This window comes from Anas platyrhynchos, chromosome 1 (assembly GCF_047663525.1).
Source record: "Anas platyrhynchos isolate ZD024472 breed Pekin duck chromosome 1, IASCAAS_PekinDuck_T2T, whole genome shotgun sequence".
Taxonomy (NCBI): Eukaryota; Metazoa; Chordata; class Aves; order Anseriformes; family Anatidae; genus Anas; species Anas platyrhynchos.
In genome coordinates, this window is record NC_092587.1 from 113,018,497 (window position 1) to 113,036,990 (window position 18,494).

The following is an 18,494-nucleotide window of genomic DNA, read 5'->3' on the forward strand; positions in this document are numbered from 1 at the left end:
AGTCCAGAACAGCATTTTTATTATTATTGTTATTATTTATTTTTTTATTTGGCTTTTCTTTTGGTTCAATCTCAGTTAATTTTTTGTTTGTTTTGATTTTTTTGGCTTGGCGGGAAAATTGCAAAACACTGATGTGCACCAGTACTTTCATGCTATTTCCTCTCTTTCAGAAGCCACAGTCTCTGCTGCAGACTGAGGGGTCTGTGTCATGGAAATTGGCCGGGACCGAGTAATTTGGGAAAGCAATAAGGAAAACAAATATTCTTTTCCCTCTGATTACTTTTGAGTTTATCTGCAAGACATACAGTCTAGGACTAAGTAACCTCCTAGTCTACCGGCTTAGGAAACATCATTTTCTTTAAAAAATATATATATATAGTTGTTATTTATTTATTTATTTTCAGTATAACAGTGACAATAAGGTTCTGGACAATTATAACATTTTCTTGGCAGAAAGGCTAAATATTTAACCTAGTTTAATTTCAGTTCAGTTCTGTCCCAACTAAGGGATACAGTCCATGTATTTAAATCCACAGGATAATTTCAGCTTAATTTGGTAGGTGAGCAGATGCTTCAAAAATGATGTTCCAACAGGCTTTATGAAACTAGGTGGATTAGTAAGCCAGGGAGGCTTTATTAATGCCTTTAGTGGGAAGAAATCAAGGGGGACCAACCTTAATTGGACATCAGAGAATATACATGGAGGACAGTGCCATACAAAAGGCTTTGCATATAGTGTTTGCATGTTATTACAGCCCTGGGGCTCACCCTGCAGATGCAACAGAGGGAAGGAACAGGGCTTTTCTGGCCCCTTCCCCATGTCCTGGGAGCTCTCACCACCCCATGAGCTACAACTGTGGCCCTTGTAGGAGGGAAAACAGGCAGAAGTAGAAAGGTGGGGGTCATGCAGTCTTCTCTCTACCAGGATATTACCAGTGAGAAGAGGAGCCCTTTGGTCTCAGCATACCACCTTTCACCAAGATACTCACGGCCTGAAATACCCTACTAAATGGAGTGTAGAATGATACAGCTGAAAACTATAATTTCCATATAAAACTCCCTAATGTTTCTCACTATAAAACTTTGATTTTTTTTCATCCCTCTCATAAAATATCAATACATTGAAGAGCGCTACTGGAGCACTTCATATAAACAAAATAGAGACACACACCAGTCAGCAGTTTATACTACTTTTACCTTATCACTGTTAATACTTAAATCTCCTTAGCACTCCAAATTTACAGAGTCCCAAGGAAGCAGTGGGGATCAGACCCCCACGTACCTCCATCCAAGTGTGGAAACAGTATTTCCAAGGATGCTGGGAATCTCAGGTCTTTACTCTGAAATAACAGGTATAACTAAATTCCTCTAGAGGCCTTTCCTCCATCTCCTTTACCCGCCCTCCCCCTTCTCCCCCCAAAATGTGCAGAAGTGGAAAAAAGGGTATTTTTCCATTCAGTGCATGGAGAGTATGAAAGCTTGGCACACAAGTGAGCTATGTACTGGAATTCGGGTGGGTCTAGGAAAAAGCACAGACTTCAGTGGAAAACATATATGGGTGTGTGTATGTGTGTGTGTGTGTATGAGAAAAAGCCTTTAAACCTTAAATTAACCACATCCGTGGATTGGTTGGGGAAAAAAAAAAATAAGAGAGGGAAAGAATTGCCGTGAAATAAAACTCTTAGACATTACTGAAAATAAGCAGCCCTCCACCAATATGAAAGTGCCACTGGTGTTTTTAATTTGGCCCAGACCACTTTGAAGCAGCAGGTGAAAGCCTCTGGTTTATACACCAATGCAGTGTTCTGAGGATGTTTGGGACCCCTGTGACCATTTCTATCAGTCCTGGGCTCTGAGACCACCCTCAACAAGGCTGGTGAGGAGGCAGCGCTTGCTCAGGGGCAGCTGCAGATTCAGGATGGGAATGTGGCCAGGAATGGGGATGGGGTGTGTGAACCCCAGTGGTGTTCCAGGGATGGTGCTGTGCCCATTTGGGCATTGCGTTGGCAAAGCTCAAGGGAAGCTTGACTGAGCAAAGACTTTACTCCAAGACCGTATCCACAGGTTGTGATTACTGGTCTTTGTGGATGTCACGTTGTGATGTGACAGTCTTCTGTGTCACCATCTAGAGATTTTATTAAAGGAAATAGTAACACTAAGACAAACATATGATAATGAAGAGGCATTCAATACTGGCTCTAAATACATCAAAATCTCTCACATCAATATTTCACATTTGCAACTGCTAGTGATTTACAGAATAACCACCACATTTATGAAAATATACATACCATAAAATATTATTTTAAACAGTAGATATGACGCTGTGATTTCTATGTAAGCGCACATATATTTTTTCCTGTGAAATAGTATAAGTCCTAATTTTATTGGACAGAACTGATTTTTCTTTTCAGCATTTAAAAGTTGTAATGTTTATTTTTTTTGTTAAATATCTGTCAAAAAAAATCATTTGAAATCACGTAAAACTTGTTTTCCTTATATCCAATATAAACAACTAGGGGAAATGGGTACTTCATGGAATATAAAACCTTTGTAGTGCAGAAAGAATGGAGTAGAAATGAACAGCTTTGAAGCTGTTGTATACCTCAAAGAGAAAGCTGGACAGACTTACTATGTAATTCACAACAAAGTAATTCATTATCAAAAAATAATCAAGTAGTCTGTATGTATGTCTTCTGTGCCAGCATCATCATTTGTGCTTTGCCTATGAGAGAAAGACATCCAACTTAAAAATCATTAGGTTAGGTTGAGGGAGGTAGATACTTTGTTTCACAGGCTGTATTTTGCTAGCATGAAAGAAGAGTCACTTTTTTTGAAAACTTTTTCTACTGTATGAACTTGTTCACACAGGTAGGGCAATTCTTAACCAAATAGCTTCTTGAGAAAATCAGCTTGTAACAAGTTTTAAGATGAAACCATGACAAACCCATCCCTCTTTCTTGGAAATGTGCTTTGCACTATTACAAAAATCACAAAGCCAAATTCATTTGTATGTCCTGGTCCTTCAGAGACCAGACATAAATCTGGCTTAATTAACAGGTTACTCTGTATTTATTATTACTCTGCATAGATGAAGTAGGACAAAGCAGCTACACAGTACAGGAAGAGAAATGCAGAAATGGTCACAGATAGCTTTGCTATAACTGGGTCCATCCTCCTGCTGGGTCAAGGTGGGCTATTTCTCCAATTATATTTGATTCTGTCCATATCAGGCACAAGATTAGAGAAATTTCTTCAATATAATGACCTGTAGGTGTAATGCTTTTTTTCCCTTGCTGGTTTCTTTGCCTTTTGCAGGCAGCCCTACCAAGATTATCAACAGCATGGATATTTTTATATATTTAAAAGAAGCAGATTTATTATACTTTTTTTTTTTAAATGGAAAATTCTTTGCATAGACTGATATTTAAGTATTGAAATGTAATGGCTGTATAGAGATGGAAAATTACAAGCGTTCATTTCATGAGTGTCTGCAATTGTGTACATACAGTGAGATGTTTATGAGGTACTAAGGTTGTTCCTCCAACAGCGTAATTTCTCACTGTATGGGCTAAAGGACTGCTGTGGTTTACAAGAAATGCAGCTTTCATATGTAGAGGTCACATGAAAAAAATCTGCCATAGCAGAAGCCTGACATGCTGCAGGGAGCCTCACCTCCCTGCCACACCTACGCTAAGCTATGAGAGCTGTGGTGTGCAATGACTAATTGAAAAACAAAACCCAACTTGACTGGGATACAGTGCAATGAACTGGCATCACAGATGGTAATTAAAAAGAGAGCTGCTGAGCTGCTGGATGAATTCGTACTGTACAGTTGACATGGAGGTAGGAGCCTATTCCCCTGCTCGTCAGAGTGGGACAAGGCTGGTGCTGGGACTTGGTGTCCCAAGTTGCATTTGAGACTCTAAGTATCTGTAGTCCAAGAAAGGAACCAGAGGCACAAACCACTCTGAATGATTTGAAATATCCCCCTGCTGCATGACAAATACCTTTAATGCACCAGCTGTGGTAGATGAAAAACAGATAGAAGTGGCTCTGGTGAAAGACGGACTGAAGACATTTTAGCTAGCTTTTGTGAACAATCAGAAGAATGTTGACTTTCCCCCCTGCTTCTTGCATAACCATGACTAGGCACATTGCTACTTGCTTTCAGCCACCTGCTGACAATTAAATTAAAAATCTACAGTAATAGTGTGCTTATGGCTTTGGTTGCTTGTTTGTTTGTAAATGAGACCAGATTTTTATTAGATTAAGAAATGAGAGAAAAACAAACACACACACACACACAAAAACAAACACAAAAAGAACTAGACAAGCTTTCTGTCCCACAAACCCTTCCTCAGGTCTGAAACAAAACCAGCAAATTTCAAACCACCTGCAGGTTGGCAGGTCAGTTGCTGTGAGTTTAACTTTACAAATATTACTATCAATCAATGGCTGAGTAGGCATTTGTCAACGTGTGAAGCAGTGGGTGAGTACTAGTGAGGTTAAAATCAAGGTGTTGCCCTTTACGTGCTGTGAAAGAGGAGAAAACTAGGACATAACCAGCACAGAGTGGGCAGGGAATAACAGTCCTGGCAAACTTAGGTGGTAGCCCAGTCCTGCACTTATGTTCTCTGCATTGGCCTGAAAGGGGACTCCCTTCTTTGTAAGCTTGGTCAGACTTTTCAATGTGAATAGCAGATGGGTTCAGGCTCGTAGTTTTCTATACAGTTCTAAAAGTCACCAGCATGTGACTAAAATACTACAAGGAAACACAGCCACTCTTGATTGTGTACAGAAACATGAAACAGTCTTGGCACATGAGCTTATGCAGTGAGATTACACCTAGGTGACTGATACCAGGTAGTACATAGATACGCATAAAGAAAGGTAAAATACGCCTCAGGGCAAGCAACTAAACCACCTGAAATCTGAGATAGGAGCAGAGCAGTCTCTCTGGGTGCCTTTTCTCTGCTGATTTCCCTGGCTACCAAGCACATAGGAGCATGCTCTAGCCAGGTGGCCTCTCAGAAGGGAAGGGCAGCAGGAGCTGTCAGAGAGCATATACTCATAGGAGCCAAAGCAGTTGTCTTTGGACAAGCCGGTTCCCAAAAAAGGAATTAAGTACTTAAGTAGGACTTAGGTAGGCCTTAGTTGACTAAGTCAAAAAGTATTTTGCAGAAAATCTTTGCCCAGCTTCTGTCTTGAGCTGGAAGTGCTTGAAGTGTGCAGGTGCCTCTGTTTCTGGCCCTCATTTTGAAGGGCGCCCAACAGTTATGAGTTCAGGCATGTCACAAAGTGCACTGTGGGACACCAAATGTCTCAGTGTTTATCTTGTGTCTAAGCAAGATGAGCCAGAAATGAGGCATTCCTTGGCTTGACTTCAACCTCCTCCCAGCATGTCCCCTCCTCTTCTTCTCCCCACTCCCTCGTGCACAGCAAGGCTACCTGCACTGCATGGCTTCTGCCATTTGTGTTCCAAAATGTGACCATTGAAGGAGGTGGAGGTGAGACTCATCCCCATGCCTGGGGTGAATCATTCCCATATTTTCACCCTTGTAGGGGAGTTTGCTAATAAGGACCTAGGGAGATGGGTAGACTACTCTTCCTAATTAAGCTACACCACTGCATGGATGAGGATTTATAAGGACAGAAAGCAAGAAGGCATCAAGACCACTCTGTGGTCAAGCTGTTAGGGTGCTCAGCTGGCAATGGAGAGTGTGAGCTTCAGTGTCTACACCAAAGAATGCTTATATTGCTTCTGGACTCCTGAAGAAAAAGACACACAAACTGTTTTAACATAGCATAATATGCTATGCTATAATTATGCTATAATATGCATAATAGCATAACCCCAAAGCATATAGTCTTGGCATTGACTTTGGAAATGGCTATTTTGTTTTGATTGATACATGAAGTAAACAAATTAATAAGAATGTGTGTTTGCTTGTGACCAGTCTTGACAAAAGCCTCAGCCCAAACAGCTGAGGCCTTGCAAAGTTGAAGTCCTTGAAAATGGAACCGTGTAATAGAGAGGTCAAGAGTAGTTGCTGAGAACCTGAAGTAAGATATCTGTAGAACATAAACCAGGGTACAGTCTTGTGAGAAACAACTCTGCTGACCATCTACACACATCTCTGGTGTTGTGGTAAGTATAACTAGTTTGAATCTTTTGATTCACAGAGAGCAGGAAAGAGGAGAAGAATGGGCTATTTCTCAAAATGGAGGAAAATAAGATAACGAGACATAACTTCATGGAAAAGAGAAATATTTCAGGGAGAAAGTAGGACAGGACCTTGCTACTAAAAGCCCCTGAAAGCACCCTAGAAAACAGGACCGCTATAGTTATTAGGGTTTCTGAAGTTCTAGTCCTGGTCCTAGTATTGACTGTTACTGCTGAGTGGGATAAGACATCACTCCCATCCTCTCTTTAGTTCATCTTCTCCACTGTGGTGTTGCTGATATGCTTATCTGTGTCAGAGGCCTAATGTGAGGAGTAACTAATGTTTTTACAGTTGATCAAAGAGGTCAATGATGTAGCACGGAATTACAGAGTATGAGTGTGATAAATATAATGCAATAATAATGCTCCTGTCAGCCTTTCAGGTAGTTCTGGCACCCAGCTCCTCAGAAATGGAAAGGACAGGCTCCCAGAGTCTGTTTAGACTTGTCCATGTAGAAAGAGCCAGGTAAGATTTGCACAGCAATAACAGGGAAAGGGTTAGTGGGTGGGAAAAACATCACACTGGAGGCAGGTTTTGAATGCTAAACTGTGCTAATGAAGTGTTTGAAAAAGGAGAGTTTGAAGTGGAAGTATACAGCAAGGGAGACATTCTAAAGTATTGAATATTTCACTACTGAAGAAAAGACATTCTTAAAAATGAAATAACAGAAGAGGTTTCTGGTATCTCTCTTTTCCAACAGCAGTGTATTAACCGTATAACCAAAGGAAAAAAAAAAATAAATAAGAGTTTCAGAAACAGATCAGTTTACTTACTTCTTTCTGAAAGAAGACTTTGGTGCACATGAAGGTTTCCAGACAGAAGGCTGTGCACAGCCAAGTCCCCTGTTTATCTGCAGAACCCATGGCAGAGGCTGGAGAGCAGATTTTAGAAAGGACTGACAGACAGCTCACTAGCAGTATGCTAGCTGTTCAGAAGCTAGCGGTATGTGCTTTTTCTCCACTTAGCGGCCTGATCCAGAGACCTGTGAAATCACTGGGAGTTTCTCTATTAACCTCAATAAGCTTTGAGTCATCTCTTGCCTTCTCACTGCCTACTTGGTTGTTTTCCTATTTGCTTGCATCAGTGTAGTTTCCAAGGCTCATCTGCGTAAATCAATAGTTACTGCAAAGCCTTACATCCTGCCCTTGGAAGGAACAAGATTCCTGTACAAATCTCTCTCAGAAACAATGTGCCATGATTCTTCTCCAGCTTTAGTTCATCTTTCATGGCCAGATGTCAGGCAGGCAGCCTAGGAGAGACAAAGATGGATTTGGGTTTTCACTTTCTTAAATACCGGTCTGTCAATGGCTGCCCTGGCCATGCTGTGAGCGGTGAAAAGCATGCTGCTAACTCCCACACAACACCACTCACCCTGACCTCCAGTACAGTCAGGTCTGCAGCCCTCTGGACCCCAGCCAGACTCTGCTGTGCCACCACTGTCACCTGCTCCTGAGTGTCACCATCCACAGGGCTGCCCTACACTGATGGGTGGCTGTGAGGAGAGGTGGGGAGCTAAATATACAGTCTGAGGAGCTGATTTGGACTTGAGGGTGTATTTGCAATTCTCAGGGGTTGGTCCTCTCTTGAAAGAATATGAAATGGTGTTAATTTGTTTTTAAAGGCAGCATTGTTCACAGTGTGACCAAATCCTGGCCTAACACCACTGACTCTCAACTACACAAATAAATGTTGGTCAGTCTAAGAGCTGAAGGACTCTTTGTTGAAGGATCCAGGCTAGTAGTGTCCAGCTGTATGACTGCATGCAGCAACTGGTAGTGGAGATGAAGATTCCTTTTGCAACCATTGCTTCTGTATTCTGTAATTTTGTATTCCATAAATCAGACACAGAGCAGGATTCTGATGGCTTGTAAGCACACAGCACAGCCTGGTGCCTCCAAGAGCCTGGATAGCCCAAAGGAAGGTGTTCATGCTAGGCAGAGCACTGAGAATTCAGGAAGGACTTTTATGACCTACTGAACCACATCAAACTTAAGAAAGATCTAAAGACTGTAAGACTGTGTAATTCTTTTTAATGTTTTCTTTCCTGACCATTGTTTTTTTTTGTTTGTTTGCTTTTTCATTATATATATATATTTAATTTTATTTTATTCCACACCTGTTAATGGCTTATGCTGGTTGAAAAAACAGTTCAAGTTTTGCCCCTGTGTCAAAGTGGTAGTGAAGTGTATAGGGGTGTGAAGGGGTTGTTCAAGTGGAAAAGCATATCTGATTTGAAAACAAGAAAACATCTGAGGCCATTTGAACAAGTCATGCTCTCGTACACTTTTAATCAATTACGTCTGCCAGAAGAGATCTTGCACAAGCAAATCTGGCTTCATGCAACAGGAACATTTTTGTGTGTATTCAAACTGGCTTCAAATTCTTGATAATGTGGTCTCTGGAAGCAGTGTTAATGTACTTGTAATATCCCTGGCTGCTGGAATTACCTTAAGATCAAGGTATTCAGGGTTGTTGGTTTGGTATGTAGCTCTACATTTTATTGATTTTGTCTGTGCTAAACTCCTTTACCAGCATGTGCTACAATGGGGAGTCTCCTTTGACTGTTCCAAAGGGCTCGTGAAGAAAGGAGGTAATTCATAGGATATTAGAGTGCTAGACAAACCTGAGACTACTTTATTTTCTTCCCTCTTGAAGTATCTGTTTCCTTTGCTGTACTTCAGTTCACTTTTATTTGCAGTTACAGTTTGTGGTTTTTGTTTTTATTTATTTATCTATTTATTTAATTATTTATTTTAAGTAACAAAGAATACTTCAGCAGTAGAAAATCAATTAAATATCAGACAAAAGATGTTCTCTTGATGTAAAAATATGTACTACTATTATTTTCCAGGCTTGTTTGTTTATATTAACTTACCACAGGAGATATGTTTTCTGATTTAGAGGGAAAGATAGGGAGGAAAAAAAAAGAAACTAAAATCTTTCTGCTGGGGATTGTTGGGTGGTGATAGAATATGTGAGGTGCCTATGGAAGGTATGGGGTCGTAAATAGTTATGCAGGTGTTATAATATATGTTTTATACATACAAACACCCATGAAAAGTTTATTCTGGTGTACTGCACTGGTCAATTCACTCAAGAAGCAGTGGGGAAGTGGAGGGCAGGGGATAAATCTCCTTGGAAGCCTGGTTTTATTCCAATGGTGGTTGCATCAGAATTTCTTCCCCCAGGTAACTCCTTCTGGCTGCAGTGGTAAGGGCAGGGAGCAGGGGCAGTGCTGCTGTGAGGCAGTGTGACAGATCTTCTTTTCCCGTATCAGCGTGGCAAAGAAGGGAAGTATTTCTGCAGGGAAAGGAAACCAACATGAATTTCCCAGGGGAGGAAAAGAGCACTAGAAGAATTTAGGATCACACAGGAAAAAGTGATGTAAGAGAAAAAATGGGAAGTAAAAACAACAAAAAATACCCTACAACCAAAAAAAGCACCAGAAATTGGCTGGGATCCATTTCAGGAAATCACTGCAAAGCCAAGTAGCTTTGTCACATACAGAAATACAGATCAGGGGAGGATATAGAAGATGACAGAGAAGCTCTTATACAGCCATACTCTAACAGCTCTCATGATGTCCCTACATGTGGAGACTAATTTTACAAATGGAGACACTAGAGATGCAGCGTGAGAAATGTATTTGGTTATGAGCTGAAACAGTCTGGTACATGCCAGACATTGCCTTGGGCTGCAGCAAAGCCACACTTCTTGGGTTAAGCGTGTCCTGGTAAATTCTGCAGCTGTCCTTTTGTTGAGGTAGACCAGGGAAGATGTTGTGCCTTGCAATTACCTTTCTACCTCCCGTCTTGTGGAAGGAACTGTTTTACTACAGCACTTTGGTACATCTGTGATGTTAGGTACCCTTCACCGGGTCTGGAAATGTGGCAGTGTGCAATGTCAGGTTTTTCTCTAGTCAGGGCTTCCAGACAAGGAGCAACTCATTTCAGGGAAAAGAAGAGGAAGAGGCAAGAAATCTTACCAGGCCATCATATGAATTGAAACTATAGGTCTTACTGATGCTGCAGATAAATGGTACAGTGTATCCACACCAAGTCTGGTACACCAAGGAAGTTTCAGTGCCACAACATATGTGGGGCAGACCTGATCTGCTCAGCATACCCAATGCACCTTTCATATGCAAGCCCAGGTTTCCCTGCACCTTACATATGCACCTTATATATGCAAGCCCAGGATGTGATAGAGCCATGGCAAGTGCCAAGTGCCCACGTGCCCTTTGTCTTTAGCTACCCTTGACCCTAGCCAGGGATCTCTTCTTTCTGCAAAGACTGTGAGCACTATTCCTGAGACATCAGCTCAAGCCCACCAGCTGGAGTACTGAGGAGGGAAGGTGGAGCCTTGGCTGCCTCCATCCTAGTGGCCACCAGAGAAGGAGGAGCTGGCAGCCCTGGGGAGTATGCTCCCAAGAGCAGGTGTTCAGGTAGGCTGAGAACTATATTGGAGAGGCCAGCCATCCCCTGCCCTAGCAATCTGTGACATAGAAATTTAGACCAAGAATGTAATGTTTAGGTCTGGAGCTAATGGCTAAGGCAAAGTGTTCTTGGGAGGAAGAGGCAAACTTATTTTAAGACAGATTTTTACATATGTTTGATATCTACGGCTTACCCAGGGTAAGGTTCAGTGTGGGGAATGGGGCCTTCTTCACAAAACAGCATGTGTTTTCCTAAAAAGCTTCCCATCAGAGGTTACATGTATTTACCGCACACTGACAGTAGTGCCTGATTTTGATTTTGCCTAAAGAGCAGTTGCTTGTATGCTCCTTCCCACCCTTACCCCCCCCCTCCCCTCCCACCCCCCCACCATTTCCTCCCGTTGTTCTTTTTCAGATCACTTGAAGGTTTTTTCCTGTTTATTATCCGGACATGCTGTGCACTGCGTGTTGATTTGACTGTCATATAAGGAATCTCCTACTGGGATCATTGATATCATTGATACATTCCTTTCTTATAGATACAGATATATATATACATGGCAATGGCACTTAGAAGAGAAAAGTTGGTGGTTAAACCAAAATTGGAATGAGCTACAGGTGTTAATGGGGGTTAAGTTTTATTACCCTTTCCCAGAAAACCTGCAACACTGTGATGGGTATAGTCATAAGCAAAAATTCTCTTTAATTAACATAACAGGAAAGGTACTTCGGTGAGCAATCACACTGATGTCCTGGGCTGGCACATGTGTGTACCACGAATATATCTCGTATTTCCTGCAAATTTCTTTTAAGTAGTTTTAAGGAAGATGTTCTTTTTTTATTTTTTTATTTTTTGGTGGTTCACAAAAACGAATCACTTACTTAAGGAGCTTTTTGAGGAAAACAATGGAACAAAACAATGCTTTTTGTATGACCTGCCAAAGCACAAAGGATGCATGGGATGTTTTTTTTCTTTGTTGCTTTTTTTTTTCAGCAGGAAGTTTTGTTGTTGGAAACGAGTATAACATGCACTGTCCTTGCTCTATGTAACCACTGTCTAGTCCTGCAAGCCGGGTCTTGTTACTTGCCTCATCAAGCTGGCACAGGCACCGTACTGCTTCACTCTGTGGGCTTTGTTCCGTCCTGAGTGTCCGCACACTTACTCTCCATCCGGACCGATGAACAGTAAACAAACTTCAGAAGTCGGGTGGTCCAATGATTGCTGGGTTCGCGCAGGTCAGGGCCCACAGCTAAGAATGCTGACTTTGTGAATCGCCTCCTTTTTTTTCCTTAGACTGCTTAAAGTCAGAGTGCTATACAGTACAAACAGCTTCGAAGCGCTTTTAGGTGTAAATATTCCTTTCCGAAAATCAACTTTGATGTGTTCAGGTCTGCTTTGTTTCCCTGTAGATCAGTTGTAGGTTCGCAACAAAGAGCCAGATCCGATTGAGTAAATCACTTGTGGAAGTTAATTGTTCACAGTGAAAGCTGGTCTGGCTCATTTTGCCTCTGTCACAGGAAGAGACAGAAGTGGTGTACTGGATCTGCGTTCTAAACCAAGCACTGACGCGACTTTAATTTTGATCAGATGTCTCTCTTCAGGGCACTAAAGAAAACCTTTGCAGTAGTCAAAAAGAGCCTCTTCTCTAGAGAAACGTAAGAAAAAAAATAATGTATTTTACAGAAATAAAGTACTAATATAAAATTTCAGCTTGGTCAAATTTCTTTTGCAGGCTATCATAAAAGAAACCTACTTCTCCATATTTGGCAGTCACCAGAATCAAAGAATTTTTTTTTAATTTTTTTTCTGGGAAAAAAAATATGTATATATATATATCAAATTATTTGTAATGTCAGATATTGTATGATGGTAGCTTTATATTTCAGCTGTTTTTTTCACTACTGCTGTGTTTATATTATGTTTGTACCTTCTATCCATCAACATTTTTAAATGCTTTTCAGAAACAGTTATGTGTTTTGATTTCTTTAAGTAACAGTCTTCTGTTCTTCTCTCCTTAGGACTGAAGCAGTGAGAATGGAAGCCACACAGATTAATATGTCCCGTGTTCCGCTGGTTAACGGAGGCATCGACACCGCACTCAAAGCACACAAACCCCGTGTGATGTCCAAAAGCGGTCACAGCAATGTGCGGATAGACAAAGTTGATGGCATTTACCTACTCTACCTTCAAGATTTGTGGACTACAGTTATAGACATGAAGTGGAGGTACAAACTCACCTTATTTGCTGCTACTTTTGTTATGACCTGGTTCCTTTTTGGAGTTATCTACTATGCCATTGCATTCCTTCATGGCGATTTAGAAATAAACAAGTTCACCCCAAAGAGGGAGCCATGTGTCAAGAACGTAGACTCTCTTACGGGGGCATTCCTCTTCTCTCTGGAGTCACAGACGACCATTGGCTATGGATTTCGTTTCATTACAGAGGAGTGTCCACATGCCATTTTCTTGCTTGTGGCCCAACTGGTCATCACCACCTTGATTGAAATCTTCATTACAGGTACCTTTCTGGCCAAAATTGCAAGACCTAAAAAAAGGGCAGAGACTATTAAGTTCAGCCACTGTGCAGTCATTACTAAACACAATGGAGAACTTTGCCTGGTGATCAGAGTAGCAAATATGAGGAAGAGCCTTCTGATACAGTGTCAGCTGTCTGGGAAGCTTCTTCAGACATATGAAACCAAAGAAGGGGAGAGAATCCTGCTGAATCAAGCCAGTGTCAAGTTCAACGTTGACTCCTCTTCAGAAAGTCCATTTCTCATTCTGCCTTTAACTTTCTACCATATTTTGGATGAAAGCAGCCCTTTAAGAGATCTCACACCTCAAAATCTCAAGGAGAAGGACTTTGAGCTTGTGGTGCTCCTGAATGCCACAGTGGAGTCCACCAGCGCCGTCTGTCAAAGTAGAACTTCCTACATCCCGGAGGAGATCCACTGGGGTTACGAATTCGTGCCTGTGGTTTCCCTCTCTCCAAATGGAAAGTATGTTGCAGATTTCAGTCAGTTTGAGAAGATTAGGAGAAGCACAGATTCTTCTTTTTATAGTATGGACTCTGAAAAACAAAAATTAGAGGAGAAATACAGGCAGGAGGATCAAAGAGAGAGGGAACTGAGAACAATGTTGTTACAGCAGAGTAATGTTTGATTGAGTGGACAAACTATCCTGATTAATCCTTTCTGCAAACTGAGAAAACATTCTTTCTGTGCTGTATGTCTGTTATAAAGCCAGCAATGAAGTCCTTTTCAGAAAATAGCTTTGGTGTAGAGTAAACCTATCCCTTTGTTTGGATGAGTTGTTAATCAAGTATTTTGTAATTAGGTGGGATTTCTTTGTTCATGATCTTGACTTAGCGAAGTTGGATTTGTATTAAGTCTCTGCTTTATACCACCACTAAAAGCAGACACATCACTTTCTGTTTGGAAAGTGAAACTGGATGCACTGTGCTGATTCCTACAAATATTTATTTGACTTGGTTTTACTGTGAATGCATTCACAGTGACGGCACACCGTACGGCTAAAAGAAAATATGCTCTGTTAAAATATGTATATTTAAAATATGTATATTCTCGTACCAGTTATTACCTTTGTGGAAATTTCTGGCATGGAAAATAAGTTGATTGGAGAGACAAACTGTTAACTGTGGGAAAAGCCTGCAGGGAAGTGATAAACTCCTTCTGAAATCTTAAAGGAAGGTGACATAGTAGTTGTGCTGGGTGGTGGGGAAGGGAGCTCTCCCTCTGTTTCTGCTACACACAACCTGTTTTTTGATCGCTCACTTTTTAAAACCTTGTTAACGGCTGATTTATGTATAATAGCAAAAAAAGGGGAGATGAGGGCAAGCTACACAAAATCATAACAGTAATCAACTAAGGTTAAAGCTGACTTTGAGACACCTGTTTTTTATTCAATGTAAATAGTTTATAACAGCAGCATAACAATACATTTCTACAGATTGCTTGCTTTGCTATAGACCATATTTAATTTGGTTAAAAGAAAGCTGTATAATGTCTGTAGACAATATTTACTTTTTTCTGGCAACCATAAAGGACAAGCATTCCTTTCATCCATTTCATTTTTGGTCTATTAAAACCATTCCATTAATAAAGGAATTTAATTTGAACAGCTCCTGATCTCTTTGTGGCACAGGGAGAGGGTGTGGTACTTTGGAGATGTTGAAAGAGCAGAATGCTTGGCATATGCAGCTACATTCAGCACACAAACAAGGAACTCATCATATCACTACAGTGGTCAGATAAAGGGGAGCAAACCAGGTAGCAGCGGTGTCCATATAACATACCAGTTATGTGTAGGTCAGCTTTTTAATGGGAATTAGTTGTTTTTTTCTGATTTGTACAACTTTGTAAACCTCACGAGTTCTAGAGGATTTACTTCTCTAAAGCTCTGGCAAATAAAAGCTGTATTAAGTATGATTTTGGGGTCTGAGGTCCATGTCTTGGCCTGAGAGCCACCAAGGCCTGCAGTGATGAAAGAACTTGTTATCATCATACTTACTGTTACTGGGCCTAGCTTTGCAGCCCTGTACGGCTTGGTGGAATCTGCAATACAGTATGCTAAACTATAAGTGAATTTAGTTTGATTCCGAAAGAAGCACTCGGCAAGTTGAGTGCAGACCTACCCATGGCACCAAAAGTGAATGCCAAGGAGGGAATGTAGACTGTGGGAATACTGGGGGTGTGGGGAGGTGGTGGGAAGAGGTGAGGCTGAATAAGAGGCTTAAAACTCTCCTGTACCTAAATGGTTAGCTGTCTTTTTGTGAGAAGTCAAAGATCCAGGTACTTGCCTGAAAAGAGAGACTTAACCCATAATGAAAAAGGTTCCCTACCTACCATGATTCAAGCAAGTTTTCTCAAATCATTGTAATTGCAGGGCCCGCCTAGCATTTTTGGAATTTCCAGGTGATACAGTGCAGTGCTGTCATACAAGTTTTCATTTGCAACGATCTATAGAAGATGATAACATTTAAATTATTGATTGTTCATTTTCAATTTTCTTTCATTTTGTCTGATTGCTTGTTTTGTTGGCAGGAACTGTGATTATTCAGTGAAGTTTTGTAGTCACTTTGTAGACCTCAGGTTCATGTCCTACAACTCAAATAACACTGCTCTGGAATGTTCTGAGGTGAAAGTGTGCAGGCATCTTCACTCTTCTTCTGCCAAATCTTAGACTCCATAGTTCAACAATCAAATATATAATTCTTTCTTATCTAGGTAAGATCACAGTTACACAGTCACTCCTAAAGTCATTCTCCAAACAGTGACTTTAGAACAGATTTCACCAACAACAAGTGAGCTGGATCCTCTCCAGGAGTACGTGATGAACTGAACTGAGCCCCTCCCCCCCCATCCTATCCCCACCCATGGAAACAGACCTGGAAATTTGTGTCTTCCAGGAGAGCATTCCATCCATTTCAATAACTTTTTTTTTTTTTTTTTTTTTTAAATTGCACTTTCTTGGTTGTATCTTAAAAACAAAACAAAAAAAAACAAACAAACAAAAAAAACCACTAATGTCTTGAAACCTGCAGTGGACACATTTGTCAAGTCCCAAGGAGCCTGCATATTTCTGGATTATATCTAGGAAGTCCTGTGGCTATCCAGCTGCAGCAATGCAGTTGTGTGGGAACTTCTGGGGCAGCCAATTAGAAGACCAGGCTGCTCCAGGCTTAAACAGATACAAAGCAGTAATTTTTTAGGATTTGAACTTGTTGACCTAAGGAAGCAGGTAGGGACGTATGTCCCTGTGTACACCAATCACAGACTACAGTTGTTGGGATCACTAGTCCGATCCAGTCATTAAGTTATACTGAAGGAAATAGTCATCATGAGCAAAAGTGTTGGAAAGAAGTATTACATCACAGAAGTGATTCTCTCTGAACTTCCAGTCCTACTAAACTGTAATTAAAAATGGAAAGGAGAAAGGAAAGGAAAGGAAAGGAAAGGAAAGGAAAGGAAAGGAAAGGAAAGGAAAGGAAAGGAAAGGAAAGGAAAGGAAAGGAAAGGAAAGGGAAGGGAAGGGAAGGGAAGGGAAGGGAAGGGAAGGGAAGGGAAGGGAAGGGAAGGGAAGGGAAGGGAAGGGAAGGGAAGGGAAGGGAAGGGAAGGGAAGGGAAGGGAAGGGAAGGGAAGGGAAGGGAAGGGAAGGGAAGGGAAGGGAAGGGAAGGGAAGGGAAGGGAAGGGAAGGAAAGGAAAGGAAAGGAAAGGAAAGGAAAGGAAAGGAAAGGAAAGGAAAGGAAGAGAGAAGAGAAGAGAAAAGAGAAGAGAAGAGAAGAGAAGAGAAGAGAAGAGAAGAGAAGAGAAGAGAAGAGAAGAGAAGAGAAGAGAAGAGAAGAGAAGAGAAGAGAAGAGAAGAGAAGAGAAGAGAAGAGAAGAGAAGAGAAGAGAAGAGAAGAGAAGAGAAGAGAAACTTTTGATAACGTGAATCCAACAGGTAGTGAGAGACTGCAATAGTATCACATATATAGTATGTGATATACACTGTCATTCACTGCAGCTTCAGAACACTGTCTTACTCTGCAATGAGCTGCACTTCTCTTTCTTGCTTTCATGTAAGCTTAATTTCCATTGCCCTATCTAAAATTAAGGACAGAGCAGAAACTACCTTGGCACAACATGTTTAGCTGCAGAGTACTGAACTGCCATAGAGAAATGTCGTAACATGGATCTGATATAAATCACCAACAAAACCACCACCTCTCACTGCCTGTGGTCAGTTCTTCCAGTTGTGTAAGGACCACTGTGGTGATTTACCTCAGCTGAGGACTAAAAGGATGGAGAACCAAAAAGCAAAACTACCATGGTCATCATAAAACTGCCTTACACATAAGTAAAGGCTTTTCTGCCCACTTGGTGATTGAGGGCGTGAGAGCCTTCATGTCTTCTGGTTGCTTGTTTCTATGGCTTCGTGGGTAGAGCACCCACAGCTCCAGTAGGGCAGATCCCTACAGAGCCAGCAGCATCTTCTCATTGCTCTCCCTGTCTCACAAACTGTAGATATTGCTTTGGGATCTGCTGAGCTGGATGATTATGCTAGCTTCTCAAATGTACTAACTCTATAAACAAGTCCAAATTAAACCTGAACCTAAACTTTTGGGACCTAAAGAAAGTGACCTGAATCTAAACTTTCAGGACCTAAAGAAAGTGGTAGAGACCCATGCTCTGTGTGCCCTAAGAGCATGGGCACACCCTTCATTCCAGACACTGTATCATTTAGAAGAAAATACTCATGGTAAGTTAAATTTATACATATATTAATTTACTGAGGAATACAATATGTTTATATTTCTTTTGCTCATGTGTTATTAGGGAACAGAACATCATTTTTAGAGTCACTTTAATTATTTGAACTTGTACAGACCACATCTGAATAGGAACATATTTCAGCTCATGGGCTGTTTCTGAATTATTTGCTTTGGCTGTGGCTTCAATACTTCAATGTTTCTTTTTTTTTTTTTTTTTTCTTTCTTTCTTTCTGTGGAAGTAGGTGATTGAAGACACATAATTTCACTTCTGCTGCTTCCTTGCAGTGATTTAGAAAGGGAAAAAAATGAACCCTTAGAGACTGCAGGCTGACTATACCAGAGTCAGATCCACCATTCTTCACAAGCATTTCATTTCATCTTCCAAAATGATGCTAGTGTTTGTGGAAAGCCAAAAATATGACAGGGGGAGAAGATGTGGAATAAAGGTCTCTGGAAAAACGTGGTTCTCCTATTTTCTGAATAGAGGTAGCAGGGCAAATAGCTATTAGGTCTTAAAGACAGAAGTAGGAAAATGCAGAATGGAAAAACAGAAAGA

At 41.0% G+C, this 18,494-nt stretch overlaps 1 protein-coding gene across 11 annotated transcripts in view; it reads left to right on the top strand.

Annotated features, from left to right (window-relative positions):
- The window catches only part of KCNJ15 (potassium inwardly rectifying channel subfamily J member 15), a 37,150-nt gene extending 22,349 nt beyond the window's left edge, over positions 1-14,801 (top strand). For 5 of the 11 annotated variants that reach the window (XM_072026984.1, XM_021268367.4, XM_072026990.1 and 2 more), the window contains exon 2: positions 12,682-14,801. In XM_072026984.1, coding sequence (XP_071883085.1) covers positions 12,698-13,825 — 1,128 coding nt within the window. In that variant the 5' untranslated portion in view covers positions 12,682-12,697 and the 3' untranslated portion in view covers positions 13,826-14,801. Of the gene's footprint in view, positions 1-6,621; positions 6,693-8,540; positions 8,818-11,721; positions 11,899-11,958; positions 12,319-12,681 lie in introns of those variants that run through there. The other 6 variants (XM_072026965.1, XM_072026960.1, XM_072026955.1 and 3 more) reach the window with 6 other exon arrangements.
- The last annotated feature ends 3,693 nt before the right edge of the window (positions 14,802-18,494 follow it).